Raw genomic sequence first — 19,003 nt, 5'->3', positions numbered from 1 at the left:
GTGAGGTTTCTGTGTGTGCCTGTCTGTCTGTGTCCATGTTAGGCCTAATTGTTTTCTAATTCTGTTCCTCGTGACCCCATCTCCCACCCACAGACTTCTTCCTGATGTATGAATCATGAAATAGTTTGGTTTTTTAAACAGTGCTTTTGTGACACAAGCATGTTCATTCAATTAGTCTCATAATGGCCAATCTATCATGTGAATCCTCAGCTGTACAGTTACCCCAGATGTTATCAAACTGATCATTGCTATTGCAGCACAGCATGCATTTACGTACACACACACACACACACACACACAGTAACATTCTGCATTCATTGGTTCACCTTCTGTAGAAGAGAAGATTGATTCAACTTTCCCATTATTCATCTGTACCATGTTGACAGAGCTGACCTTCAACATACAAAATGAAAACTGCACCATAAAGACACAATGAAAAAAAATGTCACATAGAAAATGATTTGCTGCAGCAAAAAGTGATATGTGCATTTTACCATGAATGAAAAGTGTAGGTTGGTTAGAACTTGCACTTCTGAGAAGTGGCCTTGCATGGCATCAGACTCATAATGGAAATTCAGCCACCCACAAAAAAAATGCCTGTACATTTTATTTTCCAGGAGTTTAAAAGTAATTTAATTTCTGTCTAATAAATTAAAGGCAGCATTTCAGTCAAGGACTTTTCTTGTGCATCGTTGAATAACATGCAGATACAGTATTTTCTATGGTGATGAAAACTTCCATTGAAAGTAACCCTGACTGTTAGTCATATGAGATCCATACGTACATACATACATACATGGTCTGTCCAGCATAGATAAAGCATTGTGTAGTGTATTGTCACACACACGCACACACACACACACACACACACACACACACACACACACACACACACACACACACACGGGCTACCTCGCTCCCCCTCCCTCTGGAATGAAGAGCTGGATGTGAGGTTGGGGAGCTGGGGCTCCATCTGCTGGAAAGAAATATCATTCAACATGACGTGGACAATCTGACTACAATACAGATTAATGTCCAGCGCAGCAGAACACTAAGAATGTGCTTTATGACTAAGTGGTTTTACTAGTTTTTGTCTTTTTCTGTCTTTGTTTAAGTGAGCTCACTAAGACAAATTCCAATCAATCATGTTGATATGACAATAAAGTATTGAATCTTGAATCTTAAGAATCTGTGCCAACTCAGCAGCTCAAATGTTTTATTACAAGCACAACTGCTTGTTACTTTTAAATGATCAGTGTTCAACCATATTTTAGTTTTTGGACCACTGTCAACTTCCACATTTATGACAACCTAGATTTCCCTTTAATATTCAGCATGAATATTACTTTGTAAGTATTTTATGCCAATAATAATGTCAGATTTTACCAATTTCCTACAAAGTAATTTTCCATTTTTGCCATTTTCCCCAGAAAAGCTAAACAACATGGATTATATAGGCTACAGATCAAGTAGCCTACAGTCGCCTGTAAGTGATCAAAACAGAATTAATTAATCTTTAAATGTCAAATGGCAAAATTCTGTCTTCTCTTAAATAATTCACAGTTTCACAAAGTTTTTTTTGGAATATTATACTTTTGAGTACATAGTTAAGCTGCTCTATGCAATAGGCTAGACTTCTTTCATCAGTGTCAAACATAAAGAGTAATTCACATAAATAGCTTCATTGCTGATTTTTTTTTTCTTCCCCCTTGCCATCACTCTGATGAACGGTTAACAGCCAGCATTGTGCACTAACCCTGAAACACTATAATACACACTGTACCTACAAATTATCGATATTTATTTTAGTCTGCAATACATTTCACTCACTACTATATATCTGGACAGGCTGTATATACTGTAGCCACATAACCACCAACCATTTAATATCTATCTCAGCTTTCCGTGAACTCTTCACTTCTTGCACTATTTATAGTCTGTTTAGTCCACAGAAACAGTTTCACCTGTATATAGTCATTCCTTGTGTATATTTCTGAGCATTGTGTTGATATTCTGTGTAAGTAGGCCTACATTGAGAGCCATAAAGAGTCAAATTCCTTGTATGTGTAAACATACTTGGTCAATAAATATGATTGTGATTCTGATAACAATAATCGATGAGTTTACTGACGCTCATTTGTCAACTCTCGTTAGTGTGCAGAAGCCAGAGGCAGCAGCAGCGAGCCTCACGGTCTTCAACGTACCGTACGTGACGACGCACGGGCCTGACGCAAGCAGTATAAAGATGTGTTTTCTGACGTCAGTGGCCTCTTCCCTGCCTATGCCCTCGTGAGGTGGGCAGTGTAAAAATTTCCTGTCTTTTCTCCATCAAGCGAATCCAAAACCATCCGTCAAAATGGTAAGTTGAAATTACTTCTCTGAGTTATTAATGAATTATGTAGCGCATACGGTGCCATCGACGCTAATATTAATCGTTTTGTATGGGTTTTTTATGGGGATGCTACGCTACTTGCATGCCAGTTCAATGGATTGTGCTTTGATCAAAATGGCAACCATTTTGTCATCTGTGCCGCTAGCCTCGAAGGGGCCAACCAGACCTTAGATAACAACTTCTGTTTTTTGTTTTTTTACAGAGCAGTTTTGTCAGCTGCTTTAGATTTAGTGTCAAACTTTTGTGGTTGTATGTCAACCATTTCTTAAGTATAGTCTGAAAGAGCTAACGTTGCTAGCTAGTAACTTCGCTGACAGTGGCGGCTTTTTGCTCTAGCTGTTGTCCCAGTAAATGTTGCTAATACAGATATAAGTGTAGCTGAATAAGGCTAACACTAGTTATTTAAAAACGTTTTCAGGGGTTGGTCAAGTACGATGAATAAAACATGTCGGGTCTGTTGTTGTAGTTGTAACGGATGGATAACTTGCCGGCATTTTGCGATCCCAGGCTCGGCCGCGGAACGCTAGTTGAGCCACCGAGCTATGTTAGCTTTTAGCATAACGTTAGTGTCAAAGTCTGTACACGTGGCCTATTGATGCCGACACAATATGCCGGGCGTCACGGGGTTGAATCTGTCTTTATGAACGAGTTATGGTGTGTTTTATTACTTGTGTCAAGTAATCAGAGTAAGTCAGTGGATGCATTGGGTAACATTTACATAGCGTTAAAAAAGTCTTCTAAACCCAGATAACAGTCACGCAACAGTTGTTATGATGGCGGATTCCCAACGCCCTGAGTTACGTTGCGTCAGCAGTAATTGTTGGTTCGTCAGTGGGTGCAGTTATTGACAGGTGAATAACTGAAGTCTGTTTAAAATCCCCCTCTCCTTAGAAGTTATGTTTTACAATCACCATTTAATGCGCATACTGAAACAGAAGAACACTAAAACATGGACGTCAGTGACTGCACCTAAACAGGCTGGTGAGCAGCCAGTGCATTTAAAGCTGAATGGTCTTGCTAGGTGTGCACTTTTGTATCTGAATACACATGAGGGAGTTTAATCATTTCACCTGCTGGCAGTTAAGTGCTTCTAATTCTCTTGTTTTTCCTTGGGCAACCTGGCTACCCTTTAATACCTGCTGTATTTTATTAGAATACCATAATATTATGTTTGGGAAATCAGGTACATCTATGGATCAAGATGTGGTCAGGTGATAAACCTGATTTTGGCAGCCTGGGGTGGTGAAAAGCTACACTAAGATTTCAGTTTCTTCCTCTTGTTTTTTTTTTCTTTTTTCTTTGAGTGTTTTAATCTGACTTTCTCTTCTCAGGTGAACTTTACCATAGACCAGATCCGTGCCATCATGGACAAAAAATCCAACATTCGTAACATGTCTGTGATTGCGCACGTCGACCACGGGAAGTCCACCCTGACGGACTCGCTGGTATCCAAGGCTGGCATCATTGCCTCAGCTCGTGCTGGAGAGACCCGTTTCACAGACACGCGCAAAGATGAACAGGAGCGTTGCATTACAATTAAGTCTACGTAAGTATTTCCAACTCCAGCCTTAATACTGTGACTCATTCCCACTGTTTTGAATTAAAAGTAGGTCTGCACCTCTTACTGCAGACATTTGACAGAAAGATGATTAACATTGATAAGGGATTGTGTGAGCATACATTTTTCTTACTGAGCACCTGCTCAGTTGCCAATTTTCCAATAATACATCTATCCACAGGCCATTCTCAGAGCAGCTCAACTGCCTCTTGGTGGTGGAAATGTCTGGCCTCAGGTTATGATTTTGTTTCGCCAGTTTCTCCCCAGCCATGTAGTAAACTACTGCGCTGCTCCTTGTGTCCATTCTAGTAGATTAGCCAGCATAACAACAATGTTGATTGCTGTAATCCAACACGGCCTCTTATGTTTCAATCCTTAAGCCTGGGCCACACTGCCTACCTGAGCAGCGAGTGTGCGCTGCAGAACCTCTTTTCCTTTCGGCACCTATGTTAACAGGTTAGATCAGCCATCCAGTCTGCATGAGCAGCACGGCTCGAGCTTCGCTGCAGCAGTACATCTAGAGTTTTGGCTTTGTTTTCTCTGCATGAGTTGTGTGGTTATCAGCAAAAACAAACAGCGAAAGTGATCTGTTGATAGTCATATTGACATCATACCAGCAACATTGCATAACTGTCACCTTCAACTATAGTCTCAATGTCTGTCTGTAGAATGTCGGATATGAAAAATGATTTATGCTTTACAGTTGAGCACACACTACTTAATCCTTTCCTGTCTAAACCAAATATAAATGAAATTTAAGATTAAATGAAATGTTTCATCATTGATGGCCATCATCAAAGGCAAACTCAATATAGAAAGATAGGGCTGGCAGTTGCTGCACCACAGCGTCAGTGTTGTCTGTGTGGACACCAAATGCGTGCAACCTGTAGCAGTTCAGTGTGGTAGCCATCAGCCACAGGTAAAGGTAGGCGGTATGGCTTTAGAACCAGTCAAAAAAAAACCAAACACTTTTCATTTTAGCTTAAACATGAAGCCTAAAAGTATTTTCATTTATGTGAATGTCAATGTCACTTTAACTGAACTCATGTTGGTAGGCTGGGTGAAAATTGTTACATTTCTTAAGCAGTTTTTTTTCACAAACTAATAATTCCAAGCAAATGCAAATTAAAATGCATTTTTGATATTAACACAAAATCTCACTGTATTAGTTTGATTAATTTGTCTTTGCATGCAATGGACCATATGGTCATCAACTTTTTTTAAAAAATCTTTTTTTTTTTAAATAATACTATTTCTCTTTTGTTATCACCCAGTCTTTAAGTTTGATTTTACATATGTTTTGAATTGTTACATTTTACGTCTGACTTTGTCTAACAACATGCCCTACTTTGCAGTGCCATCTCACTGTTCTACGAGCTGAGTGAAAATGATCTGGCCTTCATCAAGCAGTCAAAGGATGGCAATGGCTTCTTGATCAACTTGATTGACTCACCAGGGCACGTTGACTTCTCCTCTGAAGTGACTGCTGCTCTCCGTGTCACTGATGGAGCCCTGGTTGTCGTGGACTGCGTGTCTGGTAAGGACAAGGCTGAATAATAAGTAGCTGATGTGAGCTCTCCAACTGGATTTTCAAGTTATACTTAATAATTTTTTTCTCTTCTTGGTCTACAAGCAAAAGGCCATAGGCTTTATTTATTAGATAACTAATGTGTTATAAAAGACAAGGAACAAAACGGCAAGTAGGGATGGGCACATATGCTCTACAGCGGCCGTGACTCAATACATTTACAGTCATGGGGAGTGTCTAGTCTGCCTTCCTTGCCTTATCTTTCACTGACATACCATATACCCGTGCTCATTTTTGCCTATGTGGCACCTTGCTAACAAGTCGTTGTCTTCAAAAGAATCAACAGTTTATACGTTTTCATACAAGAGTAGTGTTTCCTTGCTTCAGAATTTGCACTCACTCCGGGAAAACCTGATGTGCTGATTTGTAAAATAAAAACTGGCAGCATCATTGATACTAAATTTGCCATTAGTGTGAAATCAGGGTTCACAACTCAACCTGCTTTCCCTTCGGTTAAATTGTCATTGTTTATGTCCCTACCAGGTGTGTGTGTCCAAACTGAGACAGTGCTCCGTCAGGCCATTGGTGAGCGTATCAAGCCAGTCCTGATGATGAACAAGATGGACCGTGCCTTGTTGGAGTTGCAGCTTGAAGCTGAAGACCTTTACCAGACTTTCCAGCGTATTATTGAGACCGTCAACGTCATCATCTCCACTTATGGTGAAGATGAACATGGACCAATGGGAAACATCATGGTGAGTGGCTGTCTGAACCTTTTTTTTTTTTTTAAGCTGCAACAAAAGTTGATTATTTGACGACTAACAGAAAAATCAAAGATTTTATGCTTTTATTTGTTATGACAAAAATTGTAGCTTCAGGTTTTGAACAAGACATTGTAGTACATCTCCATGAGCTGTGGTCAATTATAAAAAGCATTTTTCACAACAATTCATAGACTAAGCAATTAATCAAAACAACCAGCATTATTTATTATCATTAGGCCCATAGTGTTTTGGCGTCCATAGCGCACAACATTTGCACCAGACAGATGGATGTAGTCCAGATGTTGCTTTTTTTTTTTTTTAGCATTGATGTTCATCTTAACGCTGTTTTGTGTTTAAAGTAAAAATGTGACAAATCGTTCAGGAATCAATGACTCAAACAGCTGTTTGCTTAATCCCAACTGAAGGTCAGTCAATTTACTCAGTGTCCCACATTATGCACTGCACCACTCTCGACTCAGCCAAATTGGTTGAGTTGCAAATGTGGGTGATAATATTGATTAAATGTGAATTAGTCAGTTATCACACTTGTAACTTGGCTTGACTCTGACACTAAATCTCATTTGACTATTACACTTGGGAGTCAGTCCCTAAATGACACTTTTTTTATTCATCACTTTAATCCTGTCCAAATTAAAATCCCATCATCAGATGTCCACATACCTAATCCAAAAAATCCTTGGTAGGCCTTCATTACTCAATTGTTTCTGTCGACTCTTCTAGATTGACCCAGTCATTGGTACCGTTGGCTTTGGCTCTGGCCTCCATGGATGGGCTTTCACCCTGAAGCAGTTTGCTGAGATGTATGCAGCCAAATTTGCTGCCAAGGGCAACGCCCAGATGACACCAGCTGAGCACTGTAAGAAGGTGGAAGACATGATGAAGAAGCTGTGGGGTGATAGGTGAGTTTCTAAAATGGAGTACTTAATTACCAAATAAAGCTGATGTGATTGAGGAACGTAGCCAGCTAACAGAGGGGCACACCTCACACTGACCCTCACTGGAGGGACAAGAGTACACAGAGAAAGTGACTTTCTTCTAACTTCAGCTGTCTTCAATAAAGTAATTTGAGCCTCAACAGTGTGGCTGCATCTTTGACACGGCTTAATCTTTACATCCTTGTGTGTTATTCTAGGTACTTTGACCAAGAGAGTGGCAAGTTCTCCAAGTCTGCCACTGGACCAGATGGCAAGAAGTACACCCGTACCTTCAATGCTCTTGTCCTGGACCCCATCTTCAAGGTGTCAGAACTTTTATTTTATGTTCAAATATTGTTGAAATTTAGGTTAAATGCATGTAGAAAACAAATACATTTTGTATTGCTTAATTCAGTTTGTTAAATCTCAAAGCAAAATAAAACAGTTGCTCTGTATGCCTGCATGTGATGACTTAAACATTCTTCACTTTGACCTGATTTTAGTGATGATCACCTTCAGTCTGAGCCGGGCACAGAAAGATTGGTTTACTTAAACATCCATCTCTTGACTTGGCCATGTTAAATTGCACTCTTATTAATTCAAATAAACTCCACTTTTAGGTGTTCGATGCCATCATGAACTTCAAGCACGAAGAGGCTAACAAGCTGATCCAGAAGCTGGAAATCAAGTTGGATTCTGAAGACAAGGACAAGCAGGGTAAGCCTCTCCTGAAGGCTGTGATGCGTCGCTGGCTGCCTGCTGGAGAAGCCCTTCTGCAGATGATCACCATCCACCTGCCTTCCCCTGTCACTGCCCAGAAATACCGTTGTGAGCTGCTGTATGAGGGACCTGGAGATGATGAGGCTGCCATGGGTATGAAGCTGCTTTTTCTTTTTCTTTTAAATTTTCCTTATGATGAGACCTGGGAAGGGCAGTAAGCCAGATATGGGTTTTGGGGGGTTTTTTGTGTTTTTTGGGGGGTTGTGCTGATCTTTTTAAATTGTTTACTCAGGTATCAAGAACTGTGACCCTAAGGCTCCCTTGATGATGTACATCTCCAAGATGGTGCCCACCAGTGACAAGGGTCGCTTCTATGCATTCGGTCGTGTCTTCTCTGGCAGTGTTTCCACTGGCCTGAAAGTACGCATCATGGGACCAAACTTTGTCCCCGGAAAGAAGGAGGACCTTTACGTGAAACCAATTCAGAGGTATGTTTTGGAGCATCAGTTATGAAAGGGCAGTATATCAGTTATTGATTACATCTTAATTGTCTTTTGTTATGACTAACGCACGTTGTTCTTTGCAGGACCATTTTGATGATGGGACGTTACGTTGAACCCATTGAGGATGTGCCATGTGGTAACATCGTGGGTTTGGTTGGAGTGGACCAGTACCTCGTCAAGACCGGAACAATCACCACCTATGAGCAGGCACACAACATGAGAGTGATGAAGTTCAGTGTCAGCCCTGTGGTGAGAGTTGCTGTGGAGGCCAAAAACCCTTCTGACCTGCCTAAGCTGGTGGAGGGTTTGAAGCGTCTGTCAAAGTCTGATCCTATGGTGCAGTGTATCATTGAAGAGTCTGGAGAACATATCGTCGCTGGAGCTGGAGAGCTCCATCTGGAGATCTGTCTGAAGGATCTGGAGGAGGACCATGCTTGCATTCCACTCAAGGTGATTAAAAGCAAAACTTCAGTAAATCCATCTCAAAGATACAGTATCTCATTAGATCCTTTTTAAAATGACATCTACTACTTCTCCCTCATTTGGGAAAAAAAAAATCCAGTCTGTGAATGTGTTCTTGTACTTCAAAAATTTTAACTGCTGAACACAAGATGTCGCCTTCTTTGCTGTAAAGTCCATTCACAAATCATGCTTTTAGTTACACGCCTTAAATTCAGATTTAAAGTGAGCACAGAGAGAAACTTATTGAAATGGCTTCCTAGTGTCAATCTATGCACGTACATCAACTACAAAAAGAAAATGGAGGGGATCTTTAATTTAAGATCCATAGTCGAATGCACAACAGTGAAAGATGTCATTTTGACAATCCCTAAATGTTTCTGCATTAAAACTTGTGGTTTTCTTTTTAGAAATCTGAACCAGTGGTGTCCTACAGAGAGACCGTCAGCGCAGAATCATCTGTGATGTGTCTGTCAAAGTCGCCCAACAAGCACAACCGTCTGTTCATGAAGGCCCGTCCCTTTGAAGATGGCTTGGCAGAGGACATTGAGAAGGGTGAGGTCACCGCTCGCCAGGAGCTCAAGGCCCGTGCCCGTTACCTTGCCGACAAGTACGAGTGGGACGTCGGTGAGGCCAGAAAGATCTGGTGCTTTGGACCTGACGGAACTGGCCCCAACCTGCTGGTGGATGTTACCAAGGGTGTGCAGTACCTGAATGAGATCAAGGACAGTGTCCTGACTGGTTTCCAGTGGGCAGCCAAGGAGGTAAGGGGGCCAGAGTATTCACTCACATCTAGAACAGTCTTAAATAAGATAGAACCTTAATCTATTTGGTTAAAAAGTAGTCATTGATCTGTTTATGCACTGTGCAGTACTTTTGACTAACAGCATGTTTGAATGTTGTCTCTAGGGTGTCCTCTGTGAAGAGAACATGCGTGCCATCCGCTTTGACATCCATGATGTGACCCTGCATACAGATGCCATTCACCGTGGTGGTGGTCAGATCATTCCCACAGCCCGCAGAGCCCTGTACGCATGCGAGCTCACAGCTGAGCCCAGGTTAATGGAGCCAGTCTACCTGGTCGAGATCCAGGTAAGTCCCACTGGAGATGTGAAGGTTTTTACTTGTCACACAGTGACAGGTATTTACCAGAATTACTGTTCTGTAGTGGTCTTGCCTGTCTTCTCACAAATTTGAGTATTGTCTGCAAAACTCAATATCCCCCATCTACTCTTTAGTGTCCTGCAGTCGCAATGGGCGGTATCTATGGTGTGCTGACCAGGAGGCGTGGACACGTGTTTGAGGAGTCCAGTGTGATGGGTACACCCATGCGTGTTATCAAGGCCTACCTGCCTGTCATGGAGTCATTCGGTAAGTCCTCTTAACAAAAGTTGCTTTGATCAGAGCAGAGAAGCCAAAACGTGTTCTCGAGCTGGTGTTAATAAATTTGTTTAATTTGTCTTATATTATTAGTCAACAAAAGTGACATTTTTCTGACTTCCTGAAAGTTTTAAGTCATAGATTGTCATTTGTTTCGGTAAGGCTGCAGGTGTCTAGGGATTAGTTAGTTGAGCAGATAAACATCCATTTTATGTCACGCTGTAAACACTGTGGCTGTTTCACTGTGTTCTGCAATTAAGGGTACAATAGTCACTCCTTAGTGAATACAAATGTCTTCAGTCCTGCTAATTTTAACTGTTAAAGTAAACCAGCCAAGTTATTTTAACATGATATGGTCTCGTACCTTGTAATTTGTTGCAGAGTCATGCATCGTTTTTTTTTGTTTGTTTTTTTTTTTGTTGGATTGTTGAAGTTTGTCTGAGTCTGTGATCCTAAAAAGAACCGGTAGCAAACATTAGACATTACTGAAAGGCAAGACTGCTTTCTAGAGCAATAAGTCAAGTAGCCAGCTAACTAAACTTCTAGATGAGATACATTTGGCAGCAGAGGACAGTTGTGGAATTACAGTGTGATTCTACACAGGTAGTTGGATATAAAAGTACTTGATCCATTAGTCTTTCACATGATTTGAAATGTTTTTAAATGACTTAAGAAATGTTTTAATTTTACTGGAGAAATTACTGGCCACAAGTGTAGGTAATGCTGTCTACAATGTGATAAAAGGCCCTAGCTATTGATCAGGGAGGAAGACATATAGTCACTGCTGCACTTTCACATCTTGCCGCTCTTGTACCTGCCGTGTATTACAGGCTTGACATGAGGGTAATGAAACATCTGTCCATTTCCAGGTTTCACAGCTGACCTTCGTTCCAACACTGGTGGCCAGGCCTTCCCCCAGTGTGTGTTTGACCACTGGCAGATCCTCCCTGGAAACCCAATGGACCCTGCAACCAAGCCTGGTGTTGTTGTCACTGAGACACGCAAACGCAAGGGTCTCAAGGAAGGTATCCCAGCCTTGGACAACTACCTGGACAAACTGTAAAAGCCTGCAACCCAGTTGATTCTTGCCTCATTCCACCTTTCCAAAAAAATTTAGACTACATTGTGGGACCGGACTGTACAGTGAGCACTAACGTTTGCCAAAAGGATTGACAATAATGAATAAACTACAAAAATTGTAAACGATAAATAAAAGAAAATAAAAACTTAATGGTTCAGGGTTTGGGTTTTTTTTTATTTTTTATATAGGGAGAATCATGTGGATGCACTTGTCTCTGGAAGCCCTTAGGCTGTTCAAATGTCTGTTGTGGGTTATGCCTTTATGTCCAGCTTAGAAAGAACAGCTATACTTAAAGTGGCTTTAAAGACGAGCCAGGACAGAACATTAATGTAACTTTTTATACCATGGTCAGTCTGGATTGCCTGTCTGATTTGCCAGAGGATGTTCATTATTTACAGAGAAGTGGCACCACTGATGGAGCGATCTTGTTTGTTATAGTAGCTGAAAGTTGGAGGCAAATCTTTTTTTATTACAGTATTACAAGGTTAACAATTAGATTTATTAGAATAAATCACGTGCACATGTGAAGTGAGTTTGATCACTGATATGCAGACATGGTATAAATTATATAGTCCTCTACAATCTGTGGTGTTTGTCTGGTTTTATTATATTATACCTCAAATCTCACATAACCATAAATATGTCTAACAAATTAGTGTGTGAGACTTCTTTCCATTGTGGTCCTTGATGTTAAGATGGTAAAGAGCAGTCCAAGTGACTGAGCAGAGACGCACAACTATAGCTGAAACAATAAGTAGTTTTTATCAGTAGTATAAAGACTGAATATTTGTTAACTACACTGTTAATGAATCACCTTTTTGTTTTGATAATACCAAATATTTGCAAGTTCCAGGTACAATATGTCAGGTTTTGCAGCTCTTCAGATTTATATAATTTTACACTGAATATAAAATGTTAGTTGCTGCACCTTATTAAAATCTTATTACCGAGTGCCCTTTATTTCATTGTTCCACAGGCTGCTTCAGTTATCTGAGGCACTGGTTTGAGCTTCAGTTTATTCTGATCCCTCAAGCTTTGGAAAATTGTGATGGGGCATTTTTAACTTTTTGCATGTTATAGCCAGAACAATTGAGAAAATGGTTGATTTCAGCCCTACATACATCAGTAAACCTAATAATCAATAAAATCACTGCACAAATATATGCCCTTTGTATTTTTTATTTCTTTTTAAATGTACACATTTTAATTAGGATGGTAAAATTACATGTATTCCTATATACCATAATTCTGAAATAGGTAAGTAATTATTATGGCACCACAAAAAACAGATACTGATGTTACTGAACCTTGCTGAGCTCAAGTCAGCAACACCAGCTCTAGTCTGGTGGGCCCAAGTTCCCCCAACTCTACAAAGGGGGACTTTCAGATCCCAGGGGCTCTGTTACACATACAGGCGGGTGACAAATTGGAGGAAAAACCGGTACAGGTCTGAATGCTTGACCCCTACAGTGAGGGGATCCAGCGGCTCTGTTATGCTGTGGAGGGCGTTTTGCTGGTGTGGTTTGGGTCCACTTGTCCCTTCACTGTAGATCAATACAAAGTTGTGAGTGATCACCTTTATCCTATGATGAAACATTTCTATCCTGATGGGAGTGGTCTCTTCCAGGATGACAATGCCCCAATTCACAGGGCATGAGGGGTCACTGAATGGTTTGAGTATGAAAATGATGTGAATCATAAGTCTCATTCATAACTGAATAGGCCATAATGGATTATCATAATTTACATTTGATTGATGCTTGAATCACGGAGGAACTTCATACATCCATGCATGTCAAAAATATAGTACATTATACAAACCGATGCCGTTTCCTTATAAGGGGTAATGTGTCTTTTTTAACAAATGCATTGATCAAATGGTCCAATCGAGAGCTCTACCTGATGAACTAATGAGACAAAAAGCTAAAGCATCCAGCTGGAGGAGGGTAAACACCTGTCAGAGAGATTCTTCACAACCTGGCAGCTCAGATAGTTTTCTTATTAATGGCTCATTACTGTTGTGTAATATCACACATTTGATGATTAGAAGATGGCACCACAAAGAATATAAAATAAAGAGGGTTTATGTTAACATACACTTATTTCATGTATAACTTAAGAAACTTTTGGACAGTGAATTTTTACTTAAGTACTGGACAATTTGGAGGTACTTGAGTATTTCCATTTGATGCTACTTTATACTTACACTCTGTTACATTTCAGAGGGAAATATTGTACTTTCTACTCCACTACATTTATTTGACAGTTTTAGTTACTTTTCAGATGAAGATTTGACACAATGGATATAACAATCTTTCAAAATACAACACGTTGTTAAAGATCAAACCAGCAGTTTTCAACCTTTTTGGTTTTTGACATCTTACAAAAAGCAGTGTGTAGTCAGGGTCACATTTCAGATGTCTATAAGTTGTTAACAGCTCCACCAAATAGTGATTTTTCCCTCTAAACTTCTCAAATGGTTTCATTTCAAAAAATGTTCAAATGATCCAATATTTCACCAGAAATCAAAGACTAGAGAAGAAGTCCTAAAACTGAAACCAGATTTGTGTATCAGAACTTTGTTTTTTCTTCTTTCCTCTCTCATTGATCGTCTCATGACCCCTCAGATTTATCTGATGACCTTAGGAGGGGCCCAACCCCTAGGTTGGGAGCCACTGGACCAAACTAACTGTATATAAAGTAGTTCAAAACTTGAAGCTGCCAGTGCACATAAACTGAGAAGTGAAGTAGGACACATCTTTTGTCCAGCAGGAAAACTTCTGAAATTGAAAATATTTGCATATTTATAGATCCTGGAATTTTTAATGAGGGACAAAGAGGAGATGCCATTTGAAGGATTTTTAACAATATTTTTGGAAAAACTTTTGTGGAAAAACTATATTAAAGCACAAATTATTATTCAAAGTAGAGTATTTTGTATATTTTAAAACATGTCCGGAGTGGATCATTAAGTAAAGGATCTGAATACTTCTTCCACCACTGCTTACGGAAACTTACAATAATGTAGTTTGATGTACTTCACTGGCGCAGCATGAGGTGTATTTAACATACTGGAGCTTGATTGGAGGGAGGTTGGTCTTCCAACCAACCAATCACGAGTCTCCGTATTGACCAATCAGATGGCAGGTAGGCTTCTCTTCCTGTTTGGCCAAGGAATTCATTATCGGGTGAGTAAAGTAATAAAACGTAAAGAAATATTTTTTAAACAGCTGCTATCTTGAGTGAGTAAACATAGTCGAAAGTACGAATTTCCCTTTTGTTGTATTTTTATTTGTTCTTCCTGAAGGTTTTTGTTGTGTTGGATATTGTCCGTCCTGTGTGTGAGCGTCGCCACACTGAGCAGCTAGCAGTTTTAGGTTAGCTTCAGCGGCATCATTGCGGAGGAAATTAATTCCGAAATTTCACAACTACTCGCAAATTTCTATAACTTCCCTCATATTGTTTTACACAGACGTCCTCCCATGACACCGCCCTGACGGAGTTTGGCCCGTTTTTACACGTGTTTTTAATCAACTGTACGGAAGGAGATCATGGGGGGAATAAAACAGGAGCAGAGTGAAGCCCCGCAGCAGCCCAAAGCATCACATTCAGCAGATCAACCCCAGGATGAGGTGAGTCCATCTGAACCAGGGTACCCAAGGTTTGTGTAAACTGTTTCAAATGTGGGATACATGATCTTAAGCTGGGAGCTGACGAAACTTGCAGCTACAGATGTAATTGATTATTTTGTTTTAAGGTGGAGTTAAGACCAACTGCCAGCCTACTAATAGTAATTCACAATAATACACCAGCCCTGCAGTTAATCCTACCTTCATGTTGATTTAACTTTATGGTTATTTTCAAGGCTGTAGTTTGTAGTGCTGTTAAAATGTATACTGAAGGGTTTTCTTAATTCTTTGTCTGCCCTCACTGGTATAAATGGAGTGTATAAATTATTAGAAATACTCAGTACAACACAATTCAACAGCAACTCAAACTAAGTCATCTTTAAGCTAAGGTGCCAAAAAATCAGTTCCACTGCCTCTCAAATGTGAATATTTGCTGGTTTTCTTAGTTTTATATGATGATGAATTGAGTATCTTTTGGTTTGACAGTGTTGGTCGAACAAAACAAGCAATTTAAAGACATCATCTTTGGGTCTGGGAAAACATAGTGTTCCCTGTTGCCTATTTCCTGACATTTTACAGACCAAATGATTAATTGAGAAAATAATCTGTATATTAATTGATGATAAAAAATAACCCCTGGAATAACACCCTGTATGTAGTTATGGTAGTTTTTCAACGAGAAGGAGGAATGGCACAGCTGAGTGAGCCCCTGCCTTCATGGGAGTGTCATGTCCCCTCTCTGCAGCCTAAGAAGAGAGGCTGGCCAAAGGGAAAGAAGAGGAAGAAGGTGCTACCAAATGGTCCTAAGGCACCAGTAACAGGTTATGTCCGGTTCCTGAATGAACGCCGAGAGCATATGCGGGCCCGATACCCTGACCTGCCTTTCCCAGAAATCACCAAGCGACTTGGAGCAGAATGGACACGATTAGCACCAAATGACAAACAGGTAGCTTTTCAAATTTTCCATGTATGTATATACTGTAATTTATTCAATACAACATGTAACTGTGGGTACTTGCTATTGTATGCATCGACAATCACACAAAAAATTGTTTTATTGCTGTATTTGACTTCCTGAGTGAGCACACACCTGTCCTTATCATCATTATTATTATTATTATTGTGCACTCACAGCGCTATCTGGATGAGGCAGAACGAGAGAAGATGCAGTATGCTCAGGAACTAAAGGAATATCAGCAGACTGAGGCCTATCAGATCACCAGTGCAAAGATACAAGACAAGAGGATCAAGAAAGGTGACAACTGACTTCAGCATAGCTAATGTTTATCATGGTGGTTATGGTTCACGTGTATCTATTGTTATTAGTAACCACTCCTCAAATATCACCACATCACACGGGCAAATAGATATATTCGCTTACTCCGTGTCATGTGAATTATTTTATGCACATACATTTTCTCTTTCAGAAGACACTCCATCTGTCATCATCAGTACTAGTTCAGGGCCATCTTTGCCAAAGGTACATGACACCTCCATGTCTTGTTACTGTATAACCTACAATTTTACTTCTGCATCAATTGCACACATCTAAGTCATCTGTTTGTTGATTTGGTCCTTCAGTCTTCGGACCTCTCAAGTAGATTCGACATCCCTATCTTCACAGAGGAGTTCCTTGATCAGAATAAAGGTAAGAAAATGAAGACAGGAAAATGTCATTTTCATGAGTAAAGCGCACAAACACAGTGCTATTACCATGCTATCACTTTGTTAGCTAATAGGACATTTAGACAAACCCTGTTTCTGTAAAGTAAGCTCTATATGAGATTAAACATATGATTTGATACATAATCATATACGCTCGTCAAATCATTTTTTATTTCTCTCAGCTCGAGAGGCTGAGTTGCGACGGCTTCGTAAGGCCAACATTGAGTTTGAAGAGCAGAATGCGGTGCTGCAGAGACACATTAAGGACATGTACAACGCTAAAGAGCGCCTGGAGGCTGAGCTGGGACAGGACGAGAAGCGTACCCAGGCTCTTCACCAACACTGGTTGGCCATTAAACACACGTTGGTCAATGGTTTGTCATCAGTCCCCCTGCCAGGTCAGCAATCATTTGGATGTATTTAGTCAGAGGGAAGACAAACAAATAGTAACACTCCTGCATGATATTAGCTAGACCTTCTGCTACAGGGTCATATTTGCATTTAGTTGTTTTAGTCCTATATTATAAATACATTGAAAGTGTTAACCTTGTATGACCCGCATACTTGTGTCTTAAATATGTGGCTATAATAACAATGAATATTCATGAATACTAACTGGATTTTCCCAAGAACTGGTTTGCCATGTAAATGCTTAAATTCCCTGATATTTCTTCTGTGTCGTTTCTGAACAGGCACAGGTGAGACAGCGTCTCTTGGAAACCTGGACTCATACCTGAGTCGTCTGAGCGGAGTGCTTGAAGGAAACCCTCACAAGCACCGGGCCTTGGTCACCCAGCTTTGCGAGGTCCTCTCTCATCTGGACAGGTAACTAATACCTTTCACACAAACCGAGGGTGTGACACAGCAGACTAAACATGCATCCAACCTGTGTTTGATCACTGATACCTAACAATGACTTCCAGTCACACAACATCAGGCATTTCTGTACTCATCATTGATAAAGTCCCGGAAAGAATGAAACTAGACACAATAAATCACAAGTTGATTAACTATTTTAATAATCTATAAATAGCTTGTCACTTTTCTAGTAAAAAAAATTACCAAACATTTGCTGGTTCCACTTTCTCAAATGTGAGGATTTGGGGCTTTTTTGTCTTATATGATATAAACTGAATATCTTTGGATGTTGGACTGTTGGTCAGTGTAGCGGACAGTAAACACAGATCAGGCGCAACTTTGTAAGATTTTTTTTCTTCATAGGTCAACTTGTTAAAAGTTTGTCATTTTCAAGTGTCTTTGCTATCAAGAAAGAACAAACTTTATTATCTACTACTATTTTTAGGTTCTGTAGTAATCCTGGTTAAATCACAGAGACACATTTAAAATGTCAGACCAAAGATGAGTAGATTCAGCCAATGTCAGGTCAGATGAACTCAGCTAACTGCCTGACAAGAAGGGAATAATTTTACAAAAAATCCATACAAAAGCTCGTAATTATTAGGCCTTAGTCCAACATGATTATTATCCCAAATATTTATTTATAACTCTTAAGTCACAAGCCCATATCTAACATGTATGTCTGAATATTTTCCTTTCTCTAACTGCATGCTTTAATTCATTGTCAGTGAGAAGTTATGAGGAGACTCCAGCCAGAGACCCATTCATTCCTGCATCAGGGGTCAAATCACAGGCTTGGTGGTATTGGGTCAAATCAGTGCCATTCAACAGAGCATGTGGATATCTCAAGGATAGTAAAGGCAAGGTTACAAACACTTCAAAACACAGCACACATAGTCCATGTCAACATGTCCTCTTTACAATTATGTGTATTCTGTAGAATATGTATATTCTCGCACATAATTGTAAATGTAAATCTGTGTGGCAGTCTTAAGGGTTATTACAGTTCAGTGCAGGAAGGGATTTCATTAAATGTAATGTCATTTTACTTTCTGAACTGCCTTAAGAAAATTTGGATTGATCCTAACCCTATTGTGTAGCTATGTATTAGCAATTACCTACAGGCTCTGTCCAACAAGACAAGCCTAATTATCAGTTTACAATAAATGCCATTTGGCATTTGGAGAATGCTGGGTAATGTGTATGTTGTAGTTAATATAGAATACGTAAAAAACTGGAAGAGGTGAAAATGAAATGTTGGGGTATACATGTTTTAAATTTACATCAATATTGGCAGATTGTGAAATGGAGAAGCAGTTTCACATGTTGTCAGAATATTATGTATTTGTGAAGTATATATGTATTTTTTTGAAATGTTCATTAAACCATACTGAAAATGTTTCCAACAAAAACTGAAAAAAGTGCAATTTTGTTTTTTGTTTTTTTAATTGTTGTGAGCTTAATTATTTTAAAGCACCCCATCTCAAGTTCAAAAAGGGTGAATTCATCCAAATCACAAATGGTCTCCCAC

General features: G+C 39.8%; 2 protein-coding genes, 1 long non-coding RNA gene and 1 other non-coding gene across 6 annotated transcripts; 3 read left to right on the top strand and 1 right to left on the bottom strand.

The window, feature by feature from the left end:
* Positions 1 to 2,234: 2,234 nt before the first annotated feature.
* On the top strand, positions 2,235 to 11,470 carry LOC122988398 (elongation factor 2-like). The gene is made up of 13 exons (XM_044360660.1): positions 2,235 to 2,359; positions 3,724 to 3,938; positions 5,306 to 5,487; positions 6,022 to 6,233; positions 6,984 to 7,162; positions 7,396 to 7,501; positions 7,798 to 8,050; positions 8,190 to 8,385; positions 8,484 to 8,850; positions 9,270 to 9,623; positions 9,769 to 9,951; positions 10,098 to 10,230; positions 11,109 to 11,470. Exons 1-13 carry the CDS (start codon positions 2,357 to 2,359, stop codon positions 11,300 to 11,302), a joined length of 2,577 nt encoding a protein of 858 aa, XP_044216595.1. The 5' UTR covers positions 2,235 to 2,356; the 3' UTR covers positions 11,303 to 11,470.
* On the top strand, positions 7,638 to 7,703 carry LOC122989726. Its single transcript, XR_006405149.1, has one exon. It is a non-coding gene; the product is annotated as a small nucleolar RNA SNORD37 (small nucleolar RNA).
* Positions 11,471 to 12,266: 796 nt separating the features above from the next.
* Positions 12,267 to 12,820, bottom strand: LOC122988401. The gene is made up of 2 exons (XR_006404793.1): positions 12,385 to 12,820; positions 12,267 to 12,340 (listed from the first exon to the last, which is right to left on the bottom strand). It is a non-coding gene; the product is annotated as an uncharacterized LOC122988401 (long non-coding RNA).
* Positions 12,821 to 14,388: 1,568 nt separating this feature from the next.
* On the top strand, positions 14,389 to 18,442 carry hmg20b (high mobility group 20B). 3 transcript variants are annotated; one of them, XM_044360663.1, is made up of 9 exons: positions 14,389 to 14,508; positions 14,793 to 14,952; positions 15,695 to 15,895; positions 16,084 to 16,204; positions 16,380 to 16,429; positions 16,531 to 16,597; positions 16,797 to 17,012; positions 17,307 to 17,439; positions 18,201 to 18,442. In XM_044360663.1, the coding sequence occupies exons 2-9, from the start codon at positions 14,872 to 14,874 to the stop codon at positions 18,211 to 18,213; spliced, it is 882 nt and encodes a 293-aa protein (XP_044216598.1). In that variant the 5' UTR covers positions 14,389 to 14,508; positions 14,793 to 14,871; the 3' UTR covers positions 18,214 to 18,442. The 3 variants fall into 3 exon arrangements, with proteins under 3 accessions (XP_044216598.1, XP_044216596.1, XP_044216597.1); XM_044360661.1 differs by having other exon boundaries at positions 14,395 to 14,508; positions 16,377 to 16,429; XM_044360662.1 differs by lacking the exon at positions 14,389 to 14,508 and adding an exon at positions 14,535 to 14,697 and having other exon boundaries at positions 16,377 to 16,429.
* Positions 18,443 to 19,003: the final 561 nt, after the last annotated feature.

This window comes from Thunnus albacares, chromosome 9 (assembly GCF_914725855.1).
Source record: "Thunnus albacares chromosome 9, fThuAlb1.1, whole genome shotgun sequence".
Lineage (NCBI taxonomy): Eukaryota > Metazoa > Chordata > Actinopteri > Scombriformes > Scombridae > Thunnus > Thunnus albacares.
This window is presented reverse-complemented; position numbering and strand designations above follow the sequence as displayed.